Here is a 27,942-nt window from a genome sequence, read left to right on the forward strand (position 1 = left end):
AATGCCATGGAAAAAGGCCCACCTGATATCTATAGTTATTACTTTCTCTTAGCAAAGATGATTTCATGCCCTTTTTTGATAAAAATGTCACTATGAGAAAATAAATTGGCTTCAGCTTCCTGCAGTCATTTTTTCTAACTCTCAGCAACCTTCAAAGGCAATACCAAGTAGAAATGATCTTCATGTTGGTTGCTCAAAGCTCTGTATTTGATGGAGAAAATGTTTAAAAGGAGGCATATATAAGAATTGCCTTCAATTACTCATTAACTTTCCCTAATATTTTAATAGATATTAAAGAAGTTTCTTTGGGAGGGGAAATACAGGGTGTCCATAAAGTCTCTTTACCATTTCAAAAATTAAAAATGCAATTGATTAGATATTTTATTCAGATTTGTTCTATTGTATTCCGTGTTTAATAGTTTTTATTATTTTTTTAACCTCTTTTAATACACCTCTACATGGCCACCATTAGTTACATGAAGCACAAATGACTCTTCTGCAAATGTTTACCTTGACCTTTTAACTGAATATGTGGCACCACAACTGAATGACCTTCAACTAACCATTATTTTTCAGCAAGATGGTGCACTACCACATTGGGGGTTGCATGTTCGTGAGTTCCTCAATCAAACATTTCCAGACCGATGGATTGGAAGGGATGGGCCAATTTCTTGGCCGCCTCGTTCACCAGATATCACTCCCCTGGACTTCTTTCTATAGGGCTATGTTAAAGATACTGTGTATCGAACAGAGATAAGGGACATTACTGACTTTAAGCGAAGGATTACTGATACCATTGCCACAATTGATGAGGCTATGCTACAGCAAACATGGCAAGAAATCGAGTACCGTCTTAATGTGCTTCGTGCAACTAATGGTGCCCATGTAGAAGTGTATTAAAAGAGGTAAAAAAAAAAAAACCAATAAATGCGGAAAACAATAGAACAAATCTGAATAAAATATCTTATCAATTGCATTTTTAATAAATTTTTGAAATGGTAAAGAGACTTTATGGACACCCTGTTCAGTACTTCTAACACATTCTCAAAGGTTAAGCTGAGATTCCTCCATTTTAAAAGTCAATACTCAGCCCATTTTATTGTTTTGATTCTGTTTACAACGGATATCCCTCCTCACCTATCAGCCAGTTATGAGATCAGTTCTGTCTTTGTCCAGGTTGCCAGAGCTCTGGAGACTACGTAAACCGAGATTGCTACAACTTTCAGTCTAACATAACAATTTTGTTATCTACCAATAACAGAGTGCCCTAATAGTGCAATAAAACGAACATTTTTAACAAGTAGTGAGGAGCCCGCATAACCATTTAGGGCTCAGTAGAGGACTTTGTGGAGTGGATCCTGCAATTACCTAGGAGCCACCAAGCCAGTAAGTCAAAAGTCAAGTAGTGGAATTTTTGACAAATTGAAAATGGTCTTATCAAATCCTGTGAAGGAAGGAATTGACCTGTGGGAGACAAAAGGCGGAACAAGTGTTTCTTGTTCAGAGCGCGATAACATAAATCATAACAACAAACAAGCAGAAACAGGTCAGTTTTGTTTTGAAAAAGCACGAAGTGGTAGAACAAATAAAAATCTGAGGTTACATTTATAAAGTTTATATATGCTACACTTACAGCAGGAATTTAATGAAGTTAAGCACAAAGAAATCCTGCCGCCCCCCCGGCCATTTTTTTGCTTTTCGAGGCTTGTATGCATTTAAAAGGAACCTCCTGAATATCAGTACAGACAAATCTCTATTTACAATACGGCCAATGAAGAGTCACAATGAGATTTTGACTTCCTGGTTACAATGAGTTTAATCGTCAATTGCGTGGCACTGACACTCTACCAGTCAATAGTCAGTCTTTTCATGACATTTTGGGTGTTTTTTTTTCCTTCAACTTTTATTGATCCACAAAAATAAGTCTACAATAACCTTTGTTTCTGTAGGGTCGTGAAATCGCCTCAACATAGTGCGTAAGAAAAAAAAAAAAAAAAAAAGACCTTGGCTATTGGTAAACCTACATAACTTAAGAGCCATTTGTTTTTGTTTTTTTCCCCACAGTTTGCTCTTGTATTGGAAGTGAAGTCAACAAAATGAAATTAGGTTTTATTTTGTTGTTCGGCTGTTTCACAAAATTAATCTTGGCCACGTGGCTTGAAAGCTGAATAAAAAGAAATGAAAATTAGCTAAGAAAATATAAATTATGTTTATCCAGCATTTATGAGATGGAGTAAAGTAGGGAATACTGCAATCTAAGGCTGCTTGTCATCCTGATCGCCTTGTGTATTTGAGGTCCCTTGCGATTCATAGACATCTTCGGGAGTTTTGCCAAACACGGCTGCGGTCCGCCTCAGCAGGAACACACCAGCGTGTAAACCACCAACATTTACCCAAACAGTGTGCTGCTTCCTCCACAACCCCCCCATTCTGGACAGCGCCTGCAGAGAACATAAATCCGGATGAGAAACCAAAGCATTAAACAAAAGCAGACAAATACAGCTGGTAAGAATGTGGGAGTATTTACAGGGTGTTGGAAAATGCCAGCAGCAACAGATGACATCATTTTCAATGGGATAATAGCAAAACATCCCTCTAATGTCCAAATATCATTTATCTTAAGTCGGGATTTGAAGACAAGTGGAATGTTTTAAAGTGAGGCCTGTAAATGTATCAAAATACTTTGAAACCTGAACTGTGAAACATGTTTTGAGCAGTGCGTGAGGCAACAACATACAAATAGTGGTACCACACTTTGGGAACTACTGCTCACTAGGGGTGCAACGGTTCAGTTAGCCCACGGTTCAGTTTGAACCTCGGTTTTGGGATCACGGTTTTACACAGACAGTCGTGAAAAAGTTACTTGGCAAATAACTGGTGTTACCTTTCATGTTTTTTTTTTCTCATTAAAAAAAAAAAAACATAGTAACCTTTGCTATGTTTGGAGGTCATTTAATGTTCTGAATCAACCGTTAAGGTTGATAAAATTGCTCCCGTTTTTGCATTAGTTCCCTTCTGTCTACTTTTGACATGTGAAAATTTTAAAACTGTTTCATCAAAGATAGACTCAAGTCAAGATTTTGCCTATTTAGGAGTATTATAGATAAAAAGTTACTTAGGTTCACCAGGAAGGTTCACGACAACAGAGCCTTTCTGAGAGGTTTACTGCTCTAAAATGGCGGCTGTTTACTAACGCTACCGAGTGTCTTTTCGCATGTAGTTCTATATGCATGAGATATCTAGGCGTTTGTTGTAGGCTGTCGGCTAGTCAGGAAATATTGGAGCCACCTGGCCTAGCATCGCGTTTGCTACAGCGTCACAACAAACACTCTTCCCTCTCTGTGCCTCTGACTTTTCTCGCGTCATTCAACCAACGTATTATCGAACGGAGGAAAAAAAAACGTAATGTACGAAAAACGTACAGAATTTGAACGTAACGTACGGCGTACACATTTAAAAATCAGTGCTCACTTGTACAGATTAGGCAGAGACCGTACAACTTGACAGGTATGAATTATAGTGGATCGTCACAGTTAGGTAGTAGCACTCTGTAGCACGGGACGTCCAACTATCAGTGGTCACGGTGAAACTGTGTGCTTTAGCAAAGTCATCTTTGATGGCTTTGCGTGCCATTTCATAAATGTCGGGGAATACGTTGTTGGAGAAATATGTCCGTGAGGGAACAATGTAACGCAGATCAAGCATTGTAAATAAATTAACTGCTGTCATCTCCGGGGTTATCCTGCTCTGAGAAAGTGATATCTGTGGGTGATGCCGGCTGAGGTGCCGGAGTCATGTTATAAGTGTTGCCATTAGCATAGGGAACAAGCGCTGAGCAATGCTTGCAAATTGTTTTTTTGTTTTTTTTTCAATATTTTCTCTCCCTCCTATTTTCTCTCCCACCGCATTGCAGTCCACAGGGAAACCGAAATGTTGCCACACCGCAGATTTGAAAGAAGCCAGTGCTTCCTCAAAATTCGGCCTCTCAACTCATCCGCTCGCCATAGCTTTTTGTTTTCTTCCTTGTTTCACTTTCACTTCGCTCGTAAGCGAGAGAGGGCGTTACTCGGCTTCTATTACACAGGTGCATGACAGCGATCGGACATTTACTTGTGGCGGGGCGAGAATTTCTCTACAGCTGTGCTTCACGTTGCACACAGAGCTCGACCAATTCATTCCACAAGCGTTCGGAATGAATTAATTGCAAAACCGAAAAGGCGCAGTTCATAAAGGCGTATTGAACCGTACAGGGCGAATCGTACAGTTCGGCTTTGAACCACAGACCATTGCACTCCTACTGCTCACATATTAAGTCTTACATATCCTAGAGCAGGGTTGTCCAAACTTTTTGCAAAGGGGCCCAGATTTGGTGTGGTAAAAATGTGGGGGGCCGATCTTGACTGACGTCCTTAACGTAGTACAATATACTTAAGCAAATTTTAGCAAGTCATTCTGTGTGTCACATTTTCTTTATTCTTTTTTTAATTAATAATTTCAACAATCTCGCAACTAGTCTTTGTTGCGTTCTCTTTCATCACTCGTGCTCTTGCGAAATACTCCTGCTGTAAAATTAAACTAACTTCAAGTTGCTTCAATTCCTTGCTATATATCTTCCCTGTAATCTTGTCGTACATGTCAGTGTGTCTTGTTTGGTAATATCGCCTCACATTCAACTCTTTAAAAACAGTGTCTGTCTCTTTGCAAATGAGGCAGACACAGTTGTTGCGTATTTTAGTGAAGAAATAGTCCAATTTCCACCTATCCTTGAAGCGTCAGCCGTCAGAGTCAACTTTCTTTTTTTTGTTGATTGTCGCCATTTTAGAAAATTGGGAGTAAAGGGTCACATGGGGTAATGTTGCTTAGAGTACTGCTTCCTTTTAGTGGGTAAATGAGGAGCAGCATTTAATGTATAAGCTACTTCATATGCTGGTGGCAGTACTGCTGACCAATTTATTAGGTCTGTGTGCGGTCCAGACGTTATTGGTTTTATGACGGAGGTTGGGGGCCGGATGAAATCTGACCACGAGCCGCATTTGGCCCCCATGCCGGACTTTGGACATGTCTGTCCTAGAGTAACGCCATTGTTAGCATCAACCACATATTCATTTTTCATGTCCTCACTTTTTAACGATAAGCTTCCTTTGTGGAGTTACATGGGTTGAATTAGGAAGGGGAATGGTAAAATAACTGTGACAAAGTGCCTTCTAAAGATTTATTTTAGATAGTTTTATTCTAGATCACATTTTTTCCGTTGTTGACACCTAAAACAAAAAACAGGCACCTCAGCAGTATTCAGAATTTGATCGTGATCAACCTCAGCAGTTCTACAAGCAGCTAACGTCCTTTGAAAATTCTAATTTTGAAAGCCACAGATTTTCATCTGTCAAATGAATTAAAGTAGATTAGAGATAGACCAATTATCGTCCGGGTCGATTATCGGCCTTTTTTAAAATCCGACCGGCCAAATTGAAAAAAATCCATTTAAAACTGGGTTATTTCGGCTCAGATGAAGACTTGCCTCTTTCCAGCCTTCTGTCTCCTGCATTAGTATTCACCCGGTCCTCTGATTGGTTAATGGTAAATGGAGTTACAATTGTATTGCACCTTTCCACTTTTTTAAGGCCCTCAAGGCACTTCACACTACGGTTGGGCATCGAGCCTGGAGTGGGTGGGCGGATAGACGGACAGACAGATGGACGGAGGGGCGGAAAATAGTACGAGAATAAGTCTTATTATTACGTCGGGCTATGGTCGATATCATGTATATAGAACTACATGCAAAATGACAGCAGCGTTAGCACATGTATAGAGGACTAGATGCGAAATGACAGACTCGCTGGCATTAGCAAACAGCCGCCATCTTAAAGCAGTAGACACCTCCATTAAAATCAACAGTATGTAGATAAAGCGCTATATACAGTGGGGCAAATAAGTATTTAGTCAACCACTAATCGTGCAAGTTCTCCCACTTAAAAATATTAGAGAGGCCTGTAATTGTCAACATGGGTAAACCTCAACCACGAGAGACAGAATGTGGGGAAAAAAAAAAATCACATTGTTTGACTTTTAAAGAATTTATTTGCAAATCATGGTGGAAAATAAGTACCAAATAATACCAAAAGTTTATCTCAATAGTTTGTTATGTACCCTTTGTTGGCAATAACGGAGGCCAAACGTTTTCTGTCACTCTTCACAAGCTTTTCACACACTGTTGCTGGTATTTTGGCCCATTCCTCCATGCAGATCCCCTCTAGAGCAGTGATGTTTTGGGGCTGTCGTTGGACAACACGGACTTTCAACTCCCTCCACAGATTTTCTATGGGGTTGAGATCTGGAGACTTGCTAGGCCACTCCAGGACCTTGAAATGCTTCTCACGAAGCCACTCCTTTGTTGCCCTGGCTGTGTGTTTGGGATCATTGTCATGCTGAAAGACCCAGCCATATCTCATCTTCAATGCCCATACCGATGAAAGGAGATTTTCACTCAAAATCTCTGGATACATGGCCCAATTTGTTTCTTTCCTTTACACAGATCAGTCGTCCTGGTCCCTTTGCAGAAAAACAGCCCCAAAGCACGATGTTTCCACCCCCATGCTTCACAGTGGGTATGGTGTTCTTCAGATGCAATTCAGTATTCTTTCTCCTCCAAACACGAGAACCTGTGTTCAAACAACAAAAAGTTCTATTTTGGTTTCATCTGACCATAACACACTCTCCCAGTCCTCTTCTGGATTATCCAAATGCTCGCTAGCGAACCGCAGACGGGCCTGGACGTGTACTGGCTTCAGCAGGGGGACACGTCTGGCAGTGCAGGATTTGAGTCTCTGGCGGCGCATTGTGTTACTGATAGTAGCCTTTGTTACTGTGGTCCCAGCTCTCTGTAGGTCATTCACTAGGTCACCCGTGTGGTTCTGGGATTTTTGCTCACCGTTCTTGTTATCATTTTGACGCCACGGGGTGACATCTTGCATGGAGCCCCAGATGGAGCGAGATTATCAGTGGTCTTGTATGTCTTCCATTTTCTAATAACTGCTCCCACAATTGATTATTTTACACCAAGCGTTTTACCTATTGCAGATTCAGTCTTCCCAGCCTGGTGCAGGTCTACAGTTTCGTCTCTGGTGTCCTTCGACAGCTCTTTGGTCTTGGCCATAGTGGAGTTTGGAGTGTGACTGACTGAGGTTGGGGAAAGGTGTCTTTTATACCAATAATGAGTTAAAACAGGTGCCATTAATACAGGTAATGAGTGGAGCCTCGTTAGACCTCATTAGAAGAAGTTAGACTTCTTTGACAGTCAGAAATCTTGCTTGTTTGTAGGTGACCAAGTACTTATTTTCCACTCTAATTTGGAAATAAATTCTTTAAAAATCAAATAATGGGATTTTCAGTTTTTTTTCCACATTCTGTCTCTCATGGTTGAGGTTTACCCATTTTGAAAATTACAGGCCTCTCTAATCTTTTCAAGTAGGAGATCTTGCACAGTTGGTGGTTGACTAAATACTTATTTGCCCCACTGTAAGTACTCTCCATTTACACTATATCCTCATCTACCTACTGGTGACGCAGCACCGGGAGGAACATGGGGTTTACTATATTGCTCAAGGATACTTAGACGAGGTCATCAGGGGGGAGAATCGAATCCAAAACCTCTGGGTTGGGGAATGACTACTCTACCACTGAACACTCAGCCGTCTATTATCAGCTATTGTTTTCTATTTGTGTGGTTCAATAAACATGCTTTAGGCATTTCAATGAAGTTCAGTGTTTGCATTTTGTTTATTGACTTTTTTTTTTTTTTACGCCAATTTTTATACTTTTACTGCAAATGAGTATCTGCTCCAAAAATCAGTTATCGGCCCCTCTAACTACTAATATTCGGTATCGGTCCTAAAAAACCCATATCGGTTGATTTCTAATATAGATACATCACTGTGTACAGAAAAAATCACATATTTAGGTACACATACAGTATAATCAATGACACAGAGTCTCATGCACCAGCAATATAGTGTGAGCAATTTACATTTTGGGGATTACAGTATTTAAATTTGCATCGACTCCACCGGAGGTTTAACAACTTCCCAGGAAAGGGTGAGATCCCCATTAAATGAATGTTCAGGTGTTTTTATGGCAGGGGCAGGTAAATATACTAGACTCCCATGGAATTTCATGCAAAAGCTCATGTCTACCTTTTACCGTCAGAGTTGCGTTCTGGTTCAGAGATCACTTCCTTTGAAGGATGACATGTACTCAAAACAAACCTCTTTTTACTTAGTCTAGGCTCGATGTGGTAGTAATACTTGCATGAGCTAACTCCCATGTCAAAACAAGTGACAACGCTCCATTGATGAGGAAAATACCTTGGAAAAGCATTTCTTGTCCTGTGTCAACAGCACAGCCTTGCCAGATGCCGGCCTGCACACACGTGCCATTTCTCTCAGGCAGGAAGGGTAAAGGTCCCAGTTCTTCTTTCGAGAGCCCATCCTTCAAAATTAAACATATCTAATGTACCTTTTTTATTCATATACTTGATCTTTGACATTGCTTTAAAATATCATGTGGCCTGACCTTTTCCCAAAAGGCATGTCAGTGATGACAATATCAACTGAACTGGGCCTCATGGGTAAACTGCACAAATCCCAGCGTACTGTGTCAATGGGAAGTCCAGGAGCACTGTTTACAAACACAGATGGTAATACATTATAGTTTGTTCAAACAATTGTCAAGGACTTTCAAGATCTACAAGCTGTGGGCAAATACATTTATACAAATATTATACACAATTAAAATTAATGCTTTGCTTTAGTATAAATGATCAAAAACTGACTTTGCATCAACCGTGGGAGAGGACATTAAATGTCAGTACTTGTCTTGAAAATCAAGAGCATCAAGAATGTAAAAGGTATTTCACACGCCCAGTCATTAGCAGGATCATTAAGTACAGAACCTGACATGTTTACAAGCTGCCTTTTTGCCACTAAATCCGTCCACTGGTTTGTGACGGTCAATCTCTTACAACTTACATTAAATAACCCAAAGGTGCTTTCAAAAACATGCCTAAAGACGAGTAACCTATAGACAGTGCCTTGGTCGAAACAGAGTATAGTTAGTTCAAGTAACATGTGTCATTGTTTATCATTTATTAGCCGGGAAAAAGATTATGTAGGCATTTATTCACACCCATTCAACACCAAAAATGTTTAAGTTAATTCAAGAGTCTAAATTGCCCATAGATGTTGAGCGAATGATTGATCTTATGTACCCTGAGGGTGGCTGGTGCCAAGTGCAGTGCACGGCGAATTTCTTACCTCAAGTGAGCAGGCATAGGTGCCAGTGCACCTGCGAACCTAAAGGTGCCATGTGTTATGTAGAAAATAGACTGAATAAGTGGGTTAGTTCTTAAACTACACTTTGAAGCCAAAAGACCCACAATGACTGCAGTTATAAGAAAAAAATCTGTCCGTGCTTGACGTTCTAAAAAAAAATAAAGTAGAATCTAGTGCTAAGGCAGGGGTCGGCAACCCAAAATGTTCAAAGAGCCATATTTGACCAAAAAAACACAAATATGTCTGGAGCCGCAAAAAATTAAAAGCATTATTTAAGCCATACAATGAAGGCAACACACGCTGTATGTCTCTACATTAGCTATATTAGCCTACTATCAACATTACCAAGTTGGGTACAAATACATATTGAGCCTTCATGATTAAATGTGTATTTTCCCTGCCATGCATCCAATGGAGAATGACAGACCACCTTACTACTTTGTTAAACGATGCCGCCGCAACACTTCATCATGATATGTATTAATGAATTGGAAGAACGTTTATATCATGTTTGTCCTCCTACAGAAACCATATTAAAACAAAAAAATATGTCCCTCCCCCATCATTTTCCATTTTCAAAAATTTTGGGAAAAGCTCCAGGGAGCCACTAGTCCAGCGCTAAAGAGCTGCATGCAGCTCTGGTGCCGTGAGTTGCTGACACCAGTGCTAAGGAAAACACTTGTTGCTGCCACTTTCTTGCTTCTCCTGGATGATGGTGATATCGTTTACACGAATGCCTCAGGTCACTCCCTAGATCTGCCGGATGCTGTTTATCATGGAGCTTTGATATTCATAACTTGATTATAAACCCCTCACACATGACTTCACTGTATGCCTTATCATATTGGTATTCACGATGTTCATACAAAACCATGCATTGATTTATCTTTATCAGGGCTCCAGACTGCGACCAAATGGTCACATTTTGCAACTAAAATTAAAGCCAGTACGGGTATTTTTTTTTTATCTACTCGCAAATGCGCATCCAGTAACATTGTGTGTTTCTTTTTTTTTTCATCCTTCATGGTTAAATCCAATAGTTGGCGGAAATGTAACGAGCTGGTTTGCCAAGGGAAAATACAACAGAAGAAAAAGAAGGTGGAGGTGGGCCATGTATGAAGCTGGTTATAATTGGGGTAGCGGAAAACTTGCAAACAAAGGCGAAAAGGACAATAAGTGACTACTGTACTTTGTTTTCAACAAACCTGTCAGCACTGTTTCAAAGGAAGCCGACGGTGGGATAAATCCGACTCGGGCTCGACACACGGGAGGCAATGATCAATAGTGAAATGCGAAAAGTCATCGCCGTTGAGCTGAAAGCCAACACACGGGGCGCGATGTGACTGCAGCTGCAAACGACAGAGACACGCACCACCCTCTACCTGTGCGTCATCACTCGTCTATGATTAGCTATAGATTTGGGAGGGCATTTTTAAATTTCCGGTCTTTTCTGAGTGCCAACAACTTCCCATACTGCTGCTTTTTTATTTATATCTCGAATATCATGCCGAGAGGTATCAAAGTATGTGCTGGTCGCACACTGCTAAAACGATACCTTTCTCCACGTTGACAAAATGTGGCGTGTGGATGTCAAGTTCCGGGTTGGCTATTGTCCTCGCAGGTGATTCGTCAATAATTCAGTTGCTGATTGGTCCAGGTGACAGCGACAGTAATAAAACAAAATTCCCATGTTAACCTAATTGTTAAGCAGTATACTGGTTGATGTCAAAAATGATAGAGAATAAAATATAGATTTGTAAGTATGTAGTATTATGCATCTATTACTAAAGTATTTGTCAGTTAAACTGTGAAAATTAAGGAAAACTTTGCATGTCGATTTACAGTGTGCGGTAGAGCAGGGCGGTAAACCGAAAATTTACCGTCACCGAAATTCTTAACGACGACCGACGTAATTTTGACCATGTCGGTAAATTCGGTAAATTAATAAAACAAGAAAATATAGTCTTTTCATCCCGCTTTGATTCTGTGTTGTTCGTCTATGTTCATTCCCCTTTAAGAAAGCAGTGAATGTGCTTACGTAGGGAGTCACGTGATCATCAGGAAGCCAATCAAACAAAAGCCCGGTAAGCTAACGCTAGCAGCTAACGCTACAAGCAAAACGTGATGGAGTGTGGCTTAAGGGAGGTTCACCAAACTTTCGACCGACATTTAGTAGACTCTTGGTGGCATCCAGACGGGCTTTCACCCGCTGTCCTCCTTTGTTCTCACAATTTCCGGAGATGGTACTTTCAATGCTTTCTACTGGTAGCCAGGCTAACGCTAGCTAGCGGCTAACGCTACAAATGAACGTTATTGAGTCGGATAGCGGCTCTAACCTTGTCGAAACGGCTGAACTTAATGAGTGGATTGGGCACGGACTGCATCTAGCAATTACTATGTGGCGTTATTTTGTATCTGTCTGTGTGTGATTCCTCTGATAGCTTTTGTGATGGTAAAGCATTCAGCATAAAGTACAATCCAACGGCGAAACTTATAATGACCGAGAAATGGCCCCAGCTATTTTTATTGTGCGTGCATTTATTAAAAAATGCACTGGGGGGGGGGACCCTTAAACCATAAAGTAAACACTTGTATTTAATAATTATGTCATAGCAGCCATTAACAAAAAGTTGTCTTTTTGAAGTGTACTGTTCAAGCTGCAAGTCATTTGTGTTACAATGACATGTTTGCACAGGCACATTGATTTCGACAATGTACATTGTTCAAGTCATACACGCTGTTATAAATGTTCATACGTGAATTCTTATTGCTTACAATACATTTTTATAAACTTAATGTTTAGACTGCATGTACAATTGTTAAATACAGTATATCAAATTGAATGCTGGTAAATAAATCAACAAGAAATAGTTAATCTGTATTTCATGCATTGATTCAGATTTTCAAATTATATAACAGTCCGCTTGGGCGAATTTATCGTCATTTATCGTTATCGAGATAAATCTGCTCAATTTATCGTGATACATGTTTAAGGCCATATCGCCCAGCCCTAGTGTGCGGCCCTGAACCCTCTGCTTGCGCCCCAAAAATTTTAAGTTAGTAAGCTGCCCTCTACTTGCACGTTTTTAACATACACCATCACCCCTCTAACTTCCAAGTCAAAATGAATAGGATGTCTAAGGCTGTGCTCTCCTCACTAACTCCTAACTATAGGTCGGGGTAAAATCGGGGTCTAAGGCTCGATAGATTCTGGCCCATGCTACATATTGTAGCTAGCAATATTTAAAATTTTAACATGTTTCCTTTGAAGATGTTTTGTGTTTAGTTTTTTATTGTATGTTTGTTGCAACTCGGTGTTGCTGTTGCTTGGACATTATTTTTAACTGTACAAACAAACAAATACAGATAATGTAAATGATGCTCACCTGCCCTTGTCTGCCTTTCTTTTCTGAATGTGACACACATTGTTGACCGTGCGGTTTACAGCTATGTCATTGTTGTCCCCAGCAATGTAAAAAGACGCTGGAAACTCTAAAGCCCCCTGAGGACACACACACAAACATACGTAGCAGGACAGTTAAAATATTAAGAACACACTATATGCACCCCAAGTTTTTTTTTCTTTTAACTTATTTCTCTAAACTGTCATATACCTCCAAAGGTATTGCTCCTGTTCCACACATTGGATCAAGTATGATGTCGGATGGCTGAGGTTTACACAATCTGTCAGCACATAAACACATATAAATAGAAATGGCAAACCGTCAGGCAATGTACAAGCTAAACCAGGAATAACTTTGTTTGAAAACTTCAATTACCTTACCTTATAGCAGTGCTTCTCAATTATTTTCTGTTATGCCCCCCCCAGGAAGACGTAAACGTTCCGCGCCCCCCCAACTCTCTGCCGCCACTTTAAATATACTGTAGTGTCATTTGTATATAAAATTCTTAAAAAATGTGTTCTTTTTAATATTAAAGAAAAAAGTAATATAGATCAACTTACAAAAGAGTTTAAAAAACAAACAAACAAAAAAAAAAAACATCCATACTGTAAAAATACACTCAGGATGCATTTTTGACCGTTTAATACTGAAAAAATAAAACTTAATAAAATCAATAAATAATATTAAATTTAAATTGATTAGCAACATTAACTCACGAGGACAGTATGCCAAACAATTAGGCCGAAAAAACATAAAAAATATAATCGAATAAAAACGACATTGTCATTGGAAAGAGGGACAGTTTTTATTTTTGCTGCAGGCAGTATCAGCTCCTTTCTTATGATGTGGGGTTATTTTGCACTGAGCAACTTGGTATGCCACATTCACCGCTGGACTGGCCATCGGGCATACCGGGCATTTGCCCGGTGGGCCGATGGCGATTTTGGGCCGGTCCTGAATTTTTTTTTTTTTTTTCCTAACGGCATTAATCACATTGGTACACAAAACTGGTAAATCGGCCCATCAGTCGAGATTGGTTATGAGCTGGACCAATTACAAACGAGGGCCGATGCCCTCTCCCTCTTGATCAGAGGTATCAGATATACATTAATCAGACATACAGAGACAGGAGATAAACAAAATGGATAACTACAAGAAAAGGAAAGGAGGCGCGGAAAAAATTACAGATAGAAAGAGACAAGCCCTTCATGCGGATGCCGCTAAATGTGTTAAAATAACACAGATGTTTGCCGGTGGCGGAGCTTCCTCTTCAGCGACAGCAGCAACCGCAGGTTACGATGGCGGGGGTGGCCGTCAGGTGGATGAGGGGAAGGGGAGGCAGGAGGAGAGACCCGCGGCCGCCGGCGGTCTGAGTGGAGGGGAATCTGCACTTCAAGTAAGAAGTGTTGAACTGCAGTCTATCTGGTTCAGATATGAATTAAGCGTGGGTGTAGTTTATTTTCATTGTGCTCGCTAACTCTTAACACCGCCATCAGTTATAATTAGGCCGTTAAGCAATTTAGCTAGCTGTGCATGCAAACTAACATGATGGGGTTTCTCTAATGCTGGACGGTTTCTATGATGCTAGTTGTAATGATGTTAGTGCTTAAGTAACTTTATTTTATTAATTTAGTTAAGTATTATCTCGATTTGTTAGGTAGTTAAAAACTTTATAAGGTCGAGCGGACGCGCCGGCGTGTCCGAGCACATAACTTTTTTTTTGTAAGACAACACAGGCTTCTGTCAAAACTTCTGTCAAAAGTGCGAAATCTCAACTATATGACAGTTTATGAGTGGTCTCAAGTCAATTGGCCAAGTTAAACCATATTTATGATAAGTCGATCACTCCATACTTTTCATGATTATTTGTTTCACCTTTGAAGAGATTGTGCTATAGGGTCGTATGATTCAACTGAGTAAAAATACCAGCACTGTGATCATCAGAGCAAGTCCATCAGGTGGCATTCTTTTTCACCTCTGTCTCCTTTCACTTTGAAGGTTCCCATGTTTGAGGAAGCATTTGGTGTTGCTGTGCAAAGTATTGCTGCAGTGAAGGTTCAAGGTTACTGTTTATGGATATGGTAAGTACATTAGTCTGTGAAAATATCACTTAATTACTTCTGCTGAGTTGGTTTGTTTGTGTACGGTATAATTCAAAAAGTTATGGACGGATCTTAATGAAATTTTCAGGAAATGTCCACTCTGCGACAAGGAAGAGATGATTCAATTTAGATTTAGAGGTGATCCGGATCACTGTCTTGATCCAGGATTTTTTTGAAGGATTCTTTATCATTGCAGGATAGGGCGATTTTCAGCATATGTGTATGCAACTCCAAGAAAATTGCCCAGATTGCTTGTGAAAAAAAAAATACAGGACATGGCCATGGTAGTTGCTATGAAATGACACATTATGATTTGAATTCTGCCAATATTCTGGGTACTGTGATCCAGTACATGAGAAAAATAGGGGCTTATTACATTTTTTTCACACAGTGAGGTAACAGATGAGGGTACAGACATACAAACAGGTCTGTGCTCTCTGAGTGTTTTTATAGTTACAGTCTGTAATTTACACATTTTAATATTCATCTCAACTCTGTGTCCTATTTTTCAGGATCCCATCATACTTTGTTCATTGTTTGTTCAGGAGTTTGCCCTAAGTAAGTACTATATGGAGTATATGATGCAACTATTTTCCCAGATTTTTCTTGAAACCAGTACTGTGATCATACAAGTCCATAAAGTGTTATTCTTTATCACTTATCTTCCTCTGTCTCCTTTCACTTTTTAAAGGTCTCCGTGTTTGAGGGCCTATTCTGTGGATATATTTATTTGCACTTTTATTGATGCAGTAAATAAATAGTCAATGAAAAAATCACTAAATCTGTCATTTATTCATTTTAATATATTCATCAATGATCATGTCTCACCTCTATTCCGTATTAATCCCTGTCCTAATTTCAGGATCCCATCATACGTTGTACATTGTTCAGGAGGTTAACTAGACCATGCAGCCTTTTGATATCCGCTAAGTACTGTATAGAATATTGGGACTGGAAGGATGGTGTGTGTTTAAGTTTATGTTTAAGTATATATACACCAACTAGACAGTGTGAAAGCATTGTCACAAGAAAGTTTGTTTTCATTCATAGGCTTAATTGTATTTCCATCAATACCTGGTGGGCCGGTCTCGGCTCAAAATGCCCGGGCCGATTTTTTGTCCCAGTCCAGCCCTGGCCACATTATATGACGGTGACAGTGCTCGCTGGTTTAGTGATGTAACACTGACATAGCAGGAGGATTGTTGGCAATATTCGGCACGTTTTAGCTGGAAAAAAAATATTTCCTTCTATCCGCAGCAAACATTTTTAGACAAAGTAAACAGACTGGCCTTTCCTCGTCTCCCACTGTACTAAAAGTCAAAGCCAAATGCTACATACGCTTCGTCATATTTCCTTGTTTTAGCTTTTCATATATCCAGTGCTCTTTGCTGTGTGCTCGTTTGATTAAAAAATATTGCGCACATGCTGAAAATGAGAGTGGCAATGTCACCCACTGAGTGGATGTGAAATTACACTTTCTTCTAGTACGGTAAAAAAGTATGTTCCCTAAGATCACATGCGCCACCCCAAGCATCGCTCTGCGCCCCCCTGGGGGGGCCAGCCCCACTATTTGAGAAGTACTGCCTTATAGTAAACAAACATGGTGCGGTATATGAAACATCAGATAACAATAGATGAGATAGTCTTTTCATAAAATATCACATAAACAATAGAATATTGCTCTGTCATTCATAGCAGTAGCTGGCAGTGAGCAAAAAGCTAACTTCCACCATCTTGTGGCACAAAGATGACCTGCTTGGATAAAATTACCATTCCATTCACACTGCCTTCATCCCATGATACCTTGACTATTTCTTTATGCTTTAAAAAAAAATTTTTTTTTAATTGATGTTTAATTATCTCCTTTACCAAAGCTATAAAGTCAACTACATTTGAACTTAGGTAAAATGACGACAAAAAAATTCATATCTAGACTAGAGTTGCAACGAATTAAACATTCTTGGATGAAATCGAAAACAGGCTATACAGTGAAAGCAATTATGCAAAATAATATTTATTATAATTATTTATTAAATAATTTATTAATTATTAATTGTATTTATTTCAAGTATTAATATAATTACAAAACAATTAAAGTAGAAAATTATGAAAATATAGCACTGATATTTTAAAAATGCACAATATAGAATTAAATTAAATACAAAATAAAATGATTAATTTGTCCCACCCATGTTAGGGTCCACAGTCCCCATTTGCTATCAAGTAAAATAAGATGTGCGGGGTAGAATATTTCACATGCTTGCCCCAGTCGCACAGGCCAATTACACCAGAGTTGCACTAGAGCCACACATATTTTGGACTGTTTTCAAGCGTGCAGTTTTTTTACCTGTTAATTACCTACTTGTCTCACCATGCTTTAATTGGTACGGATGGGGCAAAATTCAAAGTTGTTTGCTACAGAAATGTATTCTTGTGTCTCTACAACTTCTGTTATTTGTAATATTCAGTAAAAAGAGCAGTTTAGACCAAAGTTGATACCAAATTTTTAGTCATGTTTGGGCTAGAAGTTTTTGCATACACTTCACTATCAGTTGACGAGAAAGCTCCTACATACATTGCGTGCGGCTTCCCGTTGAGGCAGAGCATCGTGAAAGCTTTCACTGCGATAAACTCAAAAACACATTGCGTTCTAACGCCAGATTTAGGTGGAAACAAGACAAAAGTTTTAGCGCACACAAGCAGGCAGGAGTGTCTCAAGAGCGGTTTGGTCGAGGATTCAAGGTAATTATTATACAAAATAGCACCACGCATGAACCTTAAAACGTGAAACAAATGAAATGAATGGAAAAAATAGCGTAACTTTAGCTGGAAATGTTTACTTAAATGAATGATAACTACCCAATTTTTTGCCTTTAGCCAACTATCTTGACTGTTTTATGTTCATGTCTATAAAAATTCCGGGATTGACACATTTATTTACAAGAATTTTCAACTTCAAAAGTTCTTTGTTTTGTGATTCCCGCAATATTGGATTTTGTATTCATACACAATAGCGTAACTTTAGATTCAAATAATAAGGTGATTTTCAGCCAACTGCCCGTTTTTTGGCCCAACAAATTGTAATTTAGACATTTTTGGGTCCATACAAAAAAAAAACAACAACGATTTTTACGTGTTTTATGTGACATTTCAATCTAAAAACGACGAGAACCACGTAGCCGGCAAGACGTGCTGAGGCAATAGTGACATCGGAATTCAACCTAAATAAGTTGTGATTGTATATTATAGAAAAAATTTCCTAATTCGCTTTTGTTGCGTGACATTAAGATGATTCTGCATGCTTGCATCAAGTTTCTGATGTAAAAATCGATGATTTATTAGCTGATGGGCACGTGTCAAAATTGCACTTAAAAAAAAAAATTAAAAAAAAAAAAATAGGTTGCTATTTCGGGCAAAAGCTTATATGATATCTTGAATATTGCTATTCTTCCTGAAAATATAGGTGATTATCTCTGTATTTTGTGATTTTTGTGCATCGAGCGTAAAATCTGAGAATTTTAGCCATTTTAGCAGCTAACTAAAGAGAACAGCACTTTCCATGCAAATAAATTGAGACTACAGGGAGAAAAGAATGAAAACAAAAATATTGGAGTCTGTCAGCGCACGTTTCACTGAGGTTTATTCGACCCATGTGTATTTCATAGCGACTTCACTTGAGCCGCATTAAAAAGAGCATGACTTAGATGTGGGAATAAAGAAAACAGCCTTACCGATGAGAGACAGTACACTGCAGCTCATGTTTTGGTGAGCAGAGGAACAGACAACAGTGTGATGAAGCAGACAAGCTGCTTGTTATTGGGGAAAAAAAAACAAAACTGCCACTTTACCTGAATAAGCAGAATTGCTTTGCTCCAAGTCAAATACATGTACTGTACTGCACATAATTATTATGTTTCGTTGGTCAGGTTAAACATTCACTTTTATATTTCATCTTATATTATGTTGCGCATTGTTAAAATGTCAGGGCCAAATAAATATCAAATATTTTTTTAAATAAGCATTAAGAATTTTTTTTTTTTTTTTTAAAAACATCTGAACAAGAATAGACTTTTATGTGTTTTTTTTTTTATATAAAAATAATAACATATTATAGACTGTATATGTTTTAATAATAACTGGTTTCGGTTTTTGGCTTCGGCCAGGAATTTTCATTTCAGTTCGTCCCTATGCAGTACAGACAATCTTTATCTAAACAGTATAAGGTAAGACCGCAGACTGCACCTGAGCATGCCATAGCACAAGGTGGACCGCAGTGTCGTTGGTCCAAAGTGGCTGATGTTTCTTCTGTGAAGACTCTCTTCAGTGAGTGCAATGCCGATCACCATCTCAGTGTTGTGTATATTTAATAGTACCTACAGAAGGAGGCAATAGATCAATAATCAATCAAATACACACAGCAGCCAATTCAACAGGTATACTTGTACAGTGTGACCGACATTCAAGACAAAAGTTGTTAAACAATTTGGCCTAATGCTCAATTTTGATTGACAGTTATATGTTTAGAATTCTGATTTTAAGTGGGGGGGGATTACTTTGCATTGCATTAAGAGAATTTCCCAATACTTCGCTCATTTCGTGTGACCAAATAATTGTAACAAAAAATATTATCAACACTTCTCAGAATAATACGGGGCAATTCAATTTGACAGCCTTGAAAACAAATCTGTTCCGCCCTACTTTAAGTTATTTCATAACCCAACATACCCACAAAGGATAAATACCCCCCCAAGTTATTTGCTGAACAGTAGCAATGGACATATTTTCTTTTTTTAAAGAACTGGGCTTTTATTCATACGGAAAAAAAAAAGCTTTACAACAGAATGATAAGATGCATATTATTATGCAATATAAAACCGTCAAACACACTTTAAATCCTGAGTGAAATGGCATAACTACTTGGAGATATTCTACGAGAAAGAATACAAATGATTCTTTGCTGTTGTAGTCCACCTCCTGACAAACGTGGTTACATCTAAAAGGAAATGCGGCCAGTAACCCTTTAATAATCTGATTTTTAGCAGCAACTCAGTTACACAAACTCATGTAAGCATGTTAAAAACGGCTCATATTCCAATTTATTGGCAGTACAAGGTACTGTACTGGAATAGCGAGATTTACATGGTGTGTGAAGATTTACAAGTTCACAGGTTTTGATAGAATGCTGAAATGATGTAATTTATGTTATGTTCTTTGTGTGTGATGACATTGCTGCGCGAAAGCAATATGCTGATGGACTTACAGTACAATCCTGTATGCTCGCGCTTGCAAACAGACCATTTCAAACAATAGACTGTTGCCCTCAACCCCAATATTGTCAGCATGTAAATTTATCCCCATTAGGCACTGAGAAATTCCAGCCCATCTTAGTCTGCCCTACTGTCCTAATCTCCGGCGAAGATTATTCTTTTCCTCTTTAATGGTGTCGATTACAGCATCCATCCCTCCATTTTCTCCCGCTTATCCGAGGTCGGGTTGCGGAGGCGGCAGCTTCAGCCGGGAAACCCAGACCTCCCTCTCCCCAGCCACTTCATCGAGATCTTCTTGGGGGATCCCAAGGTGTTCCCAGGCCAGCTGGGAGACATAGTCTCCCCAGCGTGCCCTGGGGCCCCGTGGCCTCCTCCCAGTGGGACGTGCCTGGAACACCTCACCAGGGAGGCGCCCCTGAGGCATCCTAATCAGGTACCCAAGCCACCCCATCTGGCTACTCTCGGTGCGGAGGAGCAGCTGCTCTACTCCGGGCCCCTCCTGGATAAACAGAGCTTCTCAACTTTCTTTAAGGGAGAGCCCAGACACCCCAAGGAGGAAACTCAATTCGGCCGCTTGTATCCAGGATGTCGTTCTTTCGGTCACGACTCACAGATCGTGGGTCCGGCCGGGCACAGCCGAAAGAGGTAACGTGGGTTCTCCTTCCCATGGGCTCACCACTGTGGGAGGGGACAAGGAGGTCGGGTGCGCAAACTGTTGGGTGGCAGCCAAAGGTCGATTACAGCAGTGTTTCAAAATGACCGAGCCAACAGGTGTACTGCCCATATACAACCCCTAGCAGAAAGTATGGAATCACCAGTCTCGGATAAGCACTCACTAAGACATTTTATCATGTACAACAACCTTAGATAAAAAGCTTGAAAAAATAATGAATTAGTTCAAAAGTGCAACTCTTTACAGCAGAAATTCAGGAACACTAAAAGAAATTAATAAAAAACATTGTGGTAGTCAGTAAATGTTAATTTTATTGAGCAAGTGCAGGGAAATACATATGGAATCACTCCATTCTGAGGAAAAAAATATGGAATCATGAGAAACAAACAAAGAAATAACAATCAAACCATATCTCTAGTATTTAGTAGCACGACCTCTGGCTTCTATGACAGCTTGCACTCTCTGAGGCATGGACTTGATGAGTATTTTTCATCAATTTGGTGCCAACTTTCTTTGATTGCAGTTGCAAGATCATGCTTGCAGGTCAGAGCCTTGCTGTGGACCTTTTTTTTTCAATTTCCACCAAAGGTTATCAATTGGGTTGAGATCTGGGCTATTTGCAGGCAATGACACTCGGCTATTATTTTGTTGTTGTTGTTTTTTTACAAGCTTCCACTTGCAGCTGGATTTTACAGATCAATAAAATGCTGCACTATATGACAAAATGACACTTATGAACCCTCGACCGTTAATCTAGGAAGGCAAACTGTGACGCAAATTCAGCACTTTGATCTGAGGAAAATACTAAAACTTTTCCCATTAAAAAAAAAAAAAAAATATATATATATATATATTTATATACAACCCCTAGCAAAAAGTATGGAATCACCATTGTCGGACGAGCACTCACTCAGACATTTTATCATGTAGAACAAACTCTGATAAAAAGCTTGAAAAAATAATGAATTAGTACAAAAGTGCAACTCTTTAGCATTCAGAAACACTAAAAGAAATGAATAAAAAACATTGTAGTGGTCAGTAAATGTTAATTTTATAGAGCAAGTGCAGGGAAATATATATGGAATCACTCTATTCTGAGGAAAAAAATAAGGAATCATGACAAACACACAAAGAAATAACAATCAAAAGACATCTCTAGTATTTAGTAGCACCACCTCTGGCTTTCATGAAAGCTTGCAGTCTCTGAGGCATGGACTTGAGTATTGTTCATCAATTTGGTGCCAACTCTCTTTGATTGCAGTTGCCAGATCATCCTTGCAGGTCGGATCCTTGCTGTGGACCATTTTTTTCAATTTCACCACAGGTTATCAATAGGGTTGAGATCTGGGCTATTTGCAGGCCATGACATTGACTGGATTAGTCTTTTCCAAGGAATGCTTTAACAGTTTAGCTCTGTGGCATGATGCATTGTCATTTTGGAAAATGACAAGCATATTTTCAATTGAAGGGATAAGAAAGCTGTCTAAAATTTCAATGTAAACTTGTGCATTTATTAAGATTTAACCACAGCCATCTCCCAAGTGCCTTTGCCTGACATGCAGCCCCATATCATCAAGGACTGAGGGAATTTTGATGTCTTTTTCTTCTTTGTAAATCTAACTGGAATAACACCAAACAAAAGTTCCAGCATCATTACCCTGTCAAGAGTCAAGAATCTGCATTGGACAAGGTGTCAAGAGTCAAGAATCTGCATTGGACAAGATGATGATGCTGGAACTTTTATTGGTGCTGTTCCAGTGAGATTTACAAAGATGACTGCCAGAAGAAGACATCCAAAATTTTTGCTAGGGGTTGTACAACCCAACAAATATCTTTGTTCCTCTATCTTCTGCTAACAACTTATAGTTACAGGCAGAATAAGTAAATTCTTATTCACTGGATGAAAAAAGGTAATTAACCCTTACAACTCTTATTGTAACTATTTAAAATGTTATGACCCGTTTTTTCCCTTCTTTTTAAGTGTTTTTCTTATGGTTTTAGACTGCTTCAGAGACCATGAGTGGTGTCTGGCTCCCCTGAAGGGCCTGCTGCATATGAATGAAGAGGATGCAACTCGGCGTGTTTGTTAATTTAGTTGATAACAATAACTTTTAAATCTTTGTGCAACATCACTCTAAATGTCCCATATTAAGGCATGGACATAGCTTGTCGTTAGACGTGGCCTATATATAGATTTTCTAAAATTTGGTCAAATATAGTGGTGGTGGTGGTGGTGGTGGGGGGGGGGGGGGTTATAGTTATGTGCGATATATAATGCGAACATTGCAGTACTTGTACAAGTCACACGATAAAACGGAAGGAAAATTTCCTGCAACTAAACTGTGTGAATTACGGTATCTAATTGAGCAGTGCTTTTCTTGGCTCATGCAAAGGTATTCACTATGTATTAGGAAACTCATATCAAACATGCTTACCTCAATGTCAAACTTGGTCATGTCAGCTTTCCACTGGAAGAACTCCTGGACAGCCCCGCCAAAATCTCTGGCTGCTTCGTTCGAGGAAAAGCTGTGCTTGTCCCCAGCCCGGTTGCACGTTACACGGAACTTAATTATTTTTTCATTGGGTGCTGCTTCCTCAGAGTCTTGGATGCTGGTCTCGGGTGCCTCCTCAGTCTTGTTTGGGTCGCCAGTTGCAGGCGGTTCCTCAGCTTGCTTTTGCGAGTTGCCGTCAACCCAGATTGTGTCCCCAACCTCATTGCTGGGTTTAACCCTGGTGTCATTGGTGCCTTTACGGTGACCTTTTCTCTTTTTCAAAGTGCGGTTTAATTTCCAAACCTCCAACGCGTTAGTCCACGGGAGCTTGGAAGCGAGCTGCTGCAGCTCTGCCAGTGTCTCCTCCTTGATAAAACAAATGAAGAGCTTAATGACAATCCAAAATAGAGCGAACGCAAAATTAATAATAATATTTAGAGATATACTACATTGAAGATTAAATTTCACAAAGGCATACTAGGCACAAATAGGCATTCTTTTCTACTATCAAACTGGTGAAATGTATCCATAATTATGTATATAAAACTTCTTTTTAATGGACTTTTGGTTGTTTACCGTTTCACTTTATACTTTATTTTATTCATTTTTTTTTTTTGCTTGGGCCTGTGAAATATGGAATCACAGGAGTGCCAAAATTAAAAAATAAATGAATTAATATATAAATAAATGAATAAATATGAAGAGAAATAAATGAATAAAAATATAAGAGTATATTTTGTCATTGGCTTTTACTTTTTGTCATAGAAAATCCCAAAGAGAAAAAAGTCATTGACTTTTACCTGAAAAACACAAAAAACAATGGCTATCTTCATCATTGACTTTTACTTTTTGTCATTGAAAAACACAAATGGGAAAAAAAAAAAATGGCAATTTTCCTTCTTTACCTTTTCTATTTTGCTTGTCATTCATTGTCCCTGCCTTTGCGTTTGTCTTTGCTTTTGCCAAAAGGAATTGTCTGTGAATCAAATGGCATTGGGAGGGGCTTTCCAAAAAGGAAAGAGTTATCGACGGCATTAAATTTGACTGTCTTGATGGCTGGGTAGTTGGCTGAAGCGACTCATCCAGCCTGTCAGCTGCTTCTCTAAGCAGTTATGAAAATGATTTTTCCACGATCCATCTCTGTCTTGATCAAATGATGATCAAAAATCGCATGTGATAGACCCCCCCCCCCCCAACCCCCACCCCGTCGCTCCAAGACTAGGAGTAATCAGCTATTGACTACTATTCCTGTTTGGAAAGCCCATCCCAAGTCCCAACGCCATTTGATTGACAGACCATTCCTTTTGGCAAAAGCAAAGGCAAAAGCAAAGGTAAAGACAATGACAAGCAAAATAGAAAAGACAAAGGCAAAGAAGAAAAATACTATTGTTTTTCAGTTTGTGTTTTTCAATGACAAAAAGTCAATGACAAAAACTGCCAATTTTTTTCCTTGTTTTTCCAGTGAAAAAAAGGAAAAGTCAATGACAAAATATGTCGTTTTTTCCGTTTATGATTTTCAACGACAAAAACTAAGACAATGATAAAATAAACTTTTAGATTTTCATTTATATATTTATTTGTTCATTTCGCTTTATATTAATTTATTTAATCAATTAATTTTGGCACTCATGTAATTCCATAGTGAATAGAAGAAGGTCCTTCCCTCACCAACATTTTCTTGACTTCAATGCAAGCCAATGCACCATTTTCCTTTTAGAAGGAGCTGTGGCACCATCTTGTGGCACTAACTATTAATGTTTCCCCCTAAATATTCCGACTCTGTATTAAAGATAAAACAATTTGACCCAGAGATATATAAATTCACAACTACAATTGTGACATACATTTTGAGCCAAATTTAGTAGCCTTATCCAAAACCAACTAAGTGCTAGGAATACAAGTTATTTGGAAAACAAGTTCGCAGTACGTTTAAGGGTGCACGATATCCATTTTCTGAAACAGATAACAATATCGATAACTTCCTGCTCCTCGAGGCCGATACCGATACGATAATCGATAATATATATATAATTTTTCAATGTATATTCACCTGAGTTTTTAAACACCTGTAGGTCAAAAATACTAGTGGTTGATTCAGCATAGATTTGCCTTTAACCGAACCAGAATTTTCATGATGACATGAACATTATTATAATGTACAAAACAAAGACAACAGTTTTGACTTCAAATAAAGTGGCCATATTCATTTTTTCAAATAAATATCATTTGAGTCAATCACAATCAGTCAGTCATTATCATTGACAAGGTGTTCCCCTGAACAATGAGCACTGATCTAAAACAAACATAGACCAAACAGATTTTGTGCTTTGTCAGCAGATAAAACTTGATTGATTTGAAGAAGTGAGGAGAGGAGACTTTTGTCGTGTTGGTCTATGAAACAACTTTCTTAACCTGGCAATTATAGAACAGCAAGCCTATCAATAACCAAAACATAACACTGTAAAATGCAAACATTTGCTAATTGCCATAGTAAGGTTTATAACTCCGTAAGGAAAAGTATGTCCTCTAGAACAGTAACAAAACTTTGCATACTGGCAAAAAAGGAGTGGAAACAAACGCACAAATCCCAATGTGACACCGTGCCAAAAACATTACTAATAGGCCCCGATGACATATATTGTTATTGGATTTATTGGGATGATGTCATAATTCCAATGATCGGACCGATAATTATCGTGCACCTCTAAGTACGTTGTAAGTAGACAACCAAAACCTATGGGTTGAACAGAATAAATTAGGATTGCCATTGCAACATTAGTTATAAATTCCAGTGGTCTAAAACTGCACTACAAGGAGGGGGGGGATTGTTATTTCAGAGAGGCAAAAGCTTCAGTCATTGTAAAAGAAGGTAAATCATATTGCATACAGTATTTCAATACTGTACGTATATGTAAACCTGACACAAAGAAACAGCACTTCTATCACTTTGCACAGGTGAATCTTACCTTTGATTCTTTAAATTGGTACTGATCATATTCATCTACAACCACAAACAGGTTGTCTACAGACCTCAGCTGGTGAACCTATGGGACAGTTAATTCACAGTGAGCCATCAGAGACCTTTTGCAGATGACAATATTTTCCCATCAAGCTTCCATCTTACCTGGAAGAGCTTGTCAGTTGTAGTAGTGAAGTAAATACGACCACGGTCTTTGCTAATGCGTGCATCTATGCCAATCTTCTCGTGGACCTCCTCAGCGGCAGTGTGTTCAAACCCTGTGGGCACCGTCGCCCCAATGGTAACACTGATGATTGACTCCTGCCCAGGGAGGGCCTGCTCAACATCATCCAGGGAGGACATACCCGTAGGTCTACTGTCATGATATATGAGGCTAATGAGGTGGGAAATTATCTGTTGGACCCTTACTGTAAGATCCCAGTAAGCTGTTGTACACTGTCATGCATACCACATACTTTATAAAGACAAGTATGGACATATTTCCCAGTGGAATCAATAATATACAGCTAACATATAGATATAATGGTCGAATTATTTAATTCCTCAGTTCATTTTTCATTTACACTGGGAGTATGTTGGCTAAGCTAACGCTAGTACTGAGATGCTAAAAGGAAGTTGTTACGAGTAAATCAGGGCGCAGGCTTTTTTTGTTTGTTTGTTTGTTTGTTTTTTAATAAAGCGCATTGCTTCACCGATAAGCGCAGTGCAATGAACTTACCGGCTCGTCAACGCAGAAACGATCAAACGTTTTGCTACTAAACTCGCTAACTTACTGAATGAGTCATTCACGAGGAAACGTGCCGCCATTGACAGCGGTAAGAAAGTAAACACTTCCGGTCTATTTAATTTACGATGAAAAAGCACACTCGCAAAACTAAATCCTTCATGCTTATTCTCACTTATTTACACTTCATAAAATACATTTTAAATTCATTTATTCATAATAAAACTATATAAAGTGAAAAATAAGGTGTATTATAAATGTGAAAATACGTAATTTTCTTTTACTTTGAAAATTAAAACGCAAGGTAAGAAGTAGTGTCTAACTGAAATTCGTATAACTTGCTTTCATTTTAATGCAATGGGTGATTGTTGCTTGTCTCTGTGCAAGATCGACAGAGGGCGCCAGAATATAATTCTTTCTATTCCAAAAAGTGAAAGGAACAGGGACGCTTCCGATCAAGCAGAATTTAACAACAACAACAACAACAAAAAATCGGAATTTCATTTTTATGATATAGCCTACTACTGGAGAAAATTTTCAATTTCCCGGAAGTAGAAAAAAATTTCCGTGAGCAGACATTTTTAAATTTCAGAACTGGTTTCGTCAGTCAAGTGCAGTGTTGGGCACGTTACTTTAAAAAAGTAGTTATAGTTACTCACTACTTCTTTCAAAAAGTAACTGAGCTAGTAACTGAATTACTCTATAGTAAAAGTAACTAGTTACCAGGGAAAGTAACTATTTCTGTTCCTATAAAAAGAAGCTGTTGTATGTCAAAGAATTTGAAATTTTCTGAGCAGTATTCGAGTCAGACAGGTAGTTGTGTTATAGAACCATGTAACCTTGTATTGCACTTCACCAGCAACAGATTTATCCTACACTTGAAGTGCAACAAAAATAAACAGATTTGAATTGCTTACCATAGATATCGACAAAAGCTTTGCCCCGGGATATAAATTACACTTTACATGCATGTT

At 38.8% G+C, this 27,942-nt stretch overlaps 1 protein-coding gene across 4 annotated transcripts; it reads right to left on the reverse strand.

Annotated features, from left to right (window-relative positions):
• Nucleotides 1-2,090: 2,090 nt before the first annotated feature.
• Nucleotides 2,091-27,061, reverse strand: thumpd3 (THUMP domain containing 3). 4 transcript variants are annotated; one of them, XM_057846564.1, is made up of 10 exons: nt 26,963-27,061; nt 26,389-26,599; nt 26,231-26,308; nt 23,208-23,630; nt 19,075-19,205; nt 12,941-13,010; nt 12,713-12,828; nt 8,569-8,673; nt 8,361-8,484; nt 2,091-2,441 (listed from the first exon to the last, which is right to left on the reverse strand). In XM_057846564.1, the coding sequence occupies exons 1-10, from the start codon at nt 27,049-27,051 to the stop codon at nt 2,256-2,258; spliced, it is 1,533 nt and encodes a 510-aa protein (XP_057702547.1). In that variant the 5' UTR covers nt 27,052-27,061; the 3' UTR covers nt 2,091-2,255. The 4 variants fall into 4 exon arrangements, with proteins under 4 accessions (XP_057702547.1, XP_057702549.1, XP_057702548.1 ...); XM_057846566.1 differs by having other exon boundaries at nt 27,018-27,051; XM_057846565.1 differs by having other exon boundaries at nt 26,389-26,596; nt 26,963-27,047.
• Between the last annotated feature and the right edge of the window lie 881 nt (nt 27,062-27,942).

Source organism: Corythoichthys intestinalis, chromosome 9, assembly GCF_030265065.1.
Source record: "Corythoichthys intestinalis isolate RoL2023-P3 chromosome 9, ASM3026506v1, whole genome shotgun sequence".
In the NCBI taxonomy this organism is placed as follows: domain Eukaryota; kingdom Metazoa; phylum Chordata; class Actinopteri; order Syngnathiformes; family Syngnathidae; genus Corythoichthys; species Corythoichthys intestinalis.

Coding starts and splice junctions, on each gene's coding strand:
- thumpd3 (XM_057846564.1), bottom strand. CDS start 27,051: ATGGCGGCACGTTTCCTCGTGAATGACTCATTCAGTAAGTTAGCGAGT. Junction 12,829..12,940: donor CAGGAGCAATACCTTTGGAG/GTATATGACAGT, acceptor GTGTGTCCTCAG/GGGGCTTTAGAGTTTCCAGC. Junction 2,442..8,360: donor ACAAGAAATGCTTTTCCAAG/GTATTTTCCTCA, acceptor TGTTCTCTGCAG/GCGCTGTCCAGAATGGGGGG.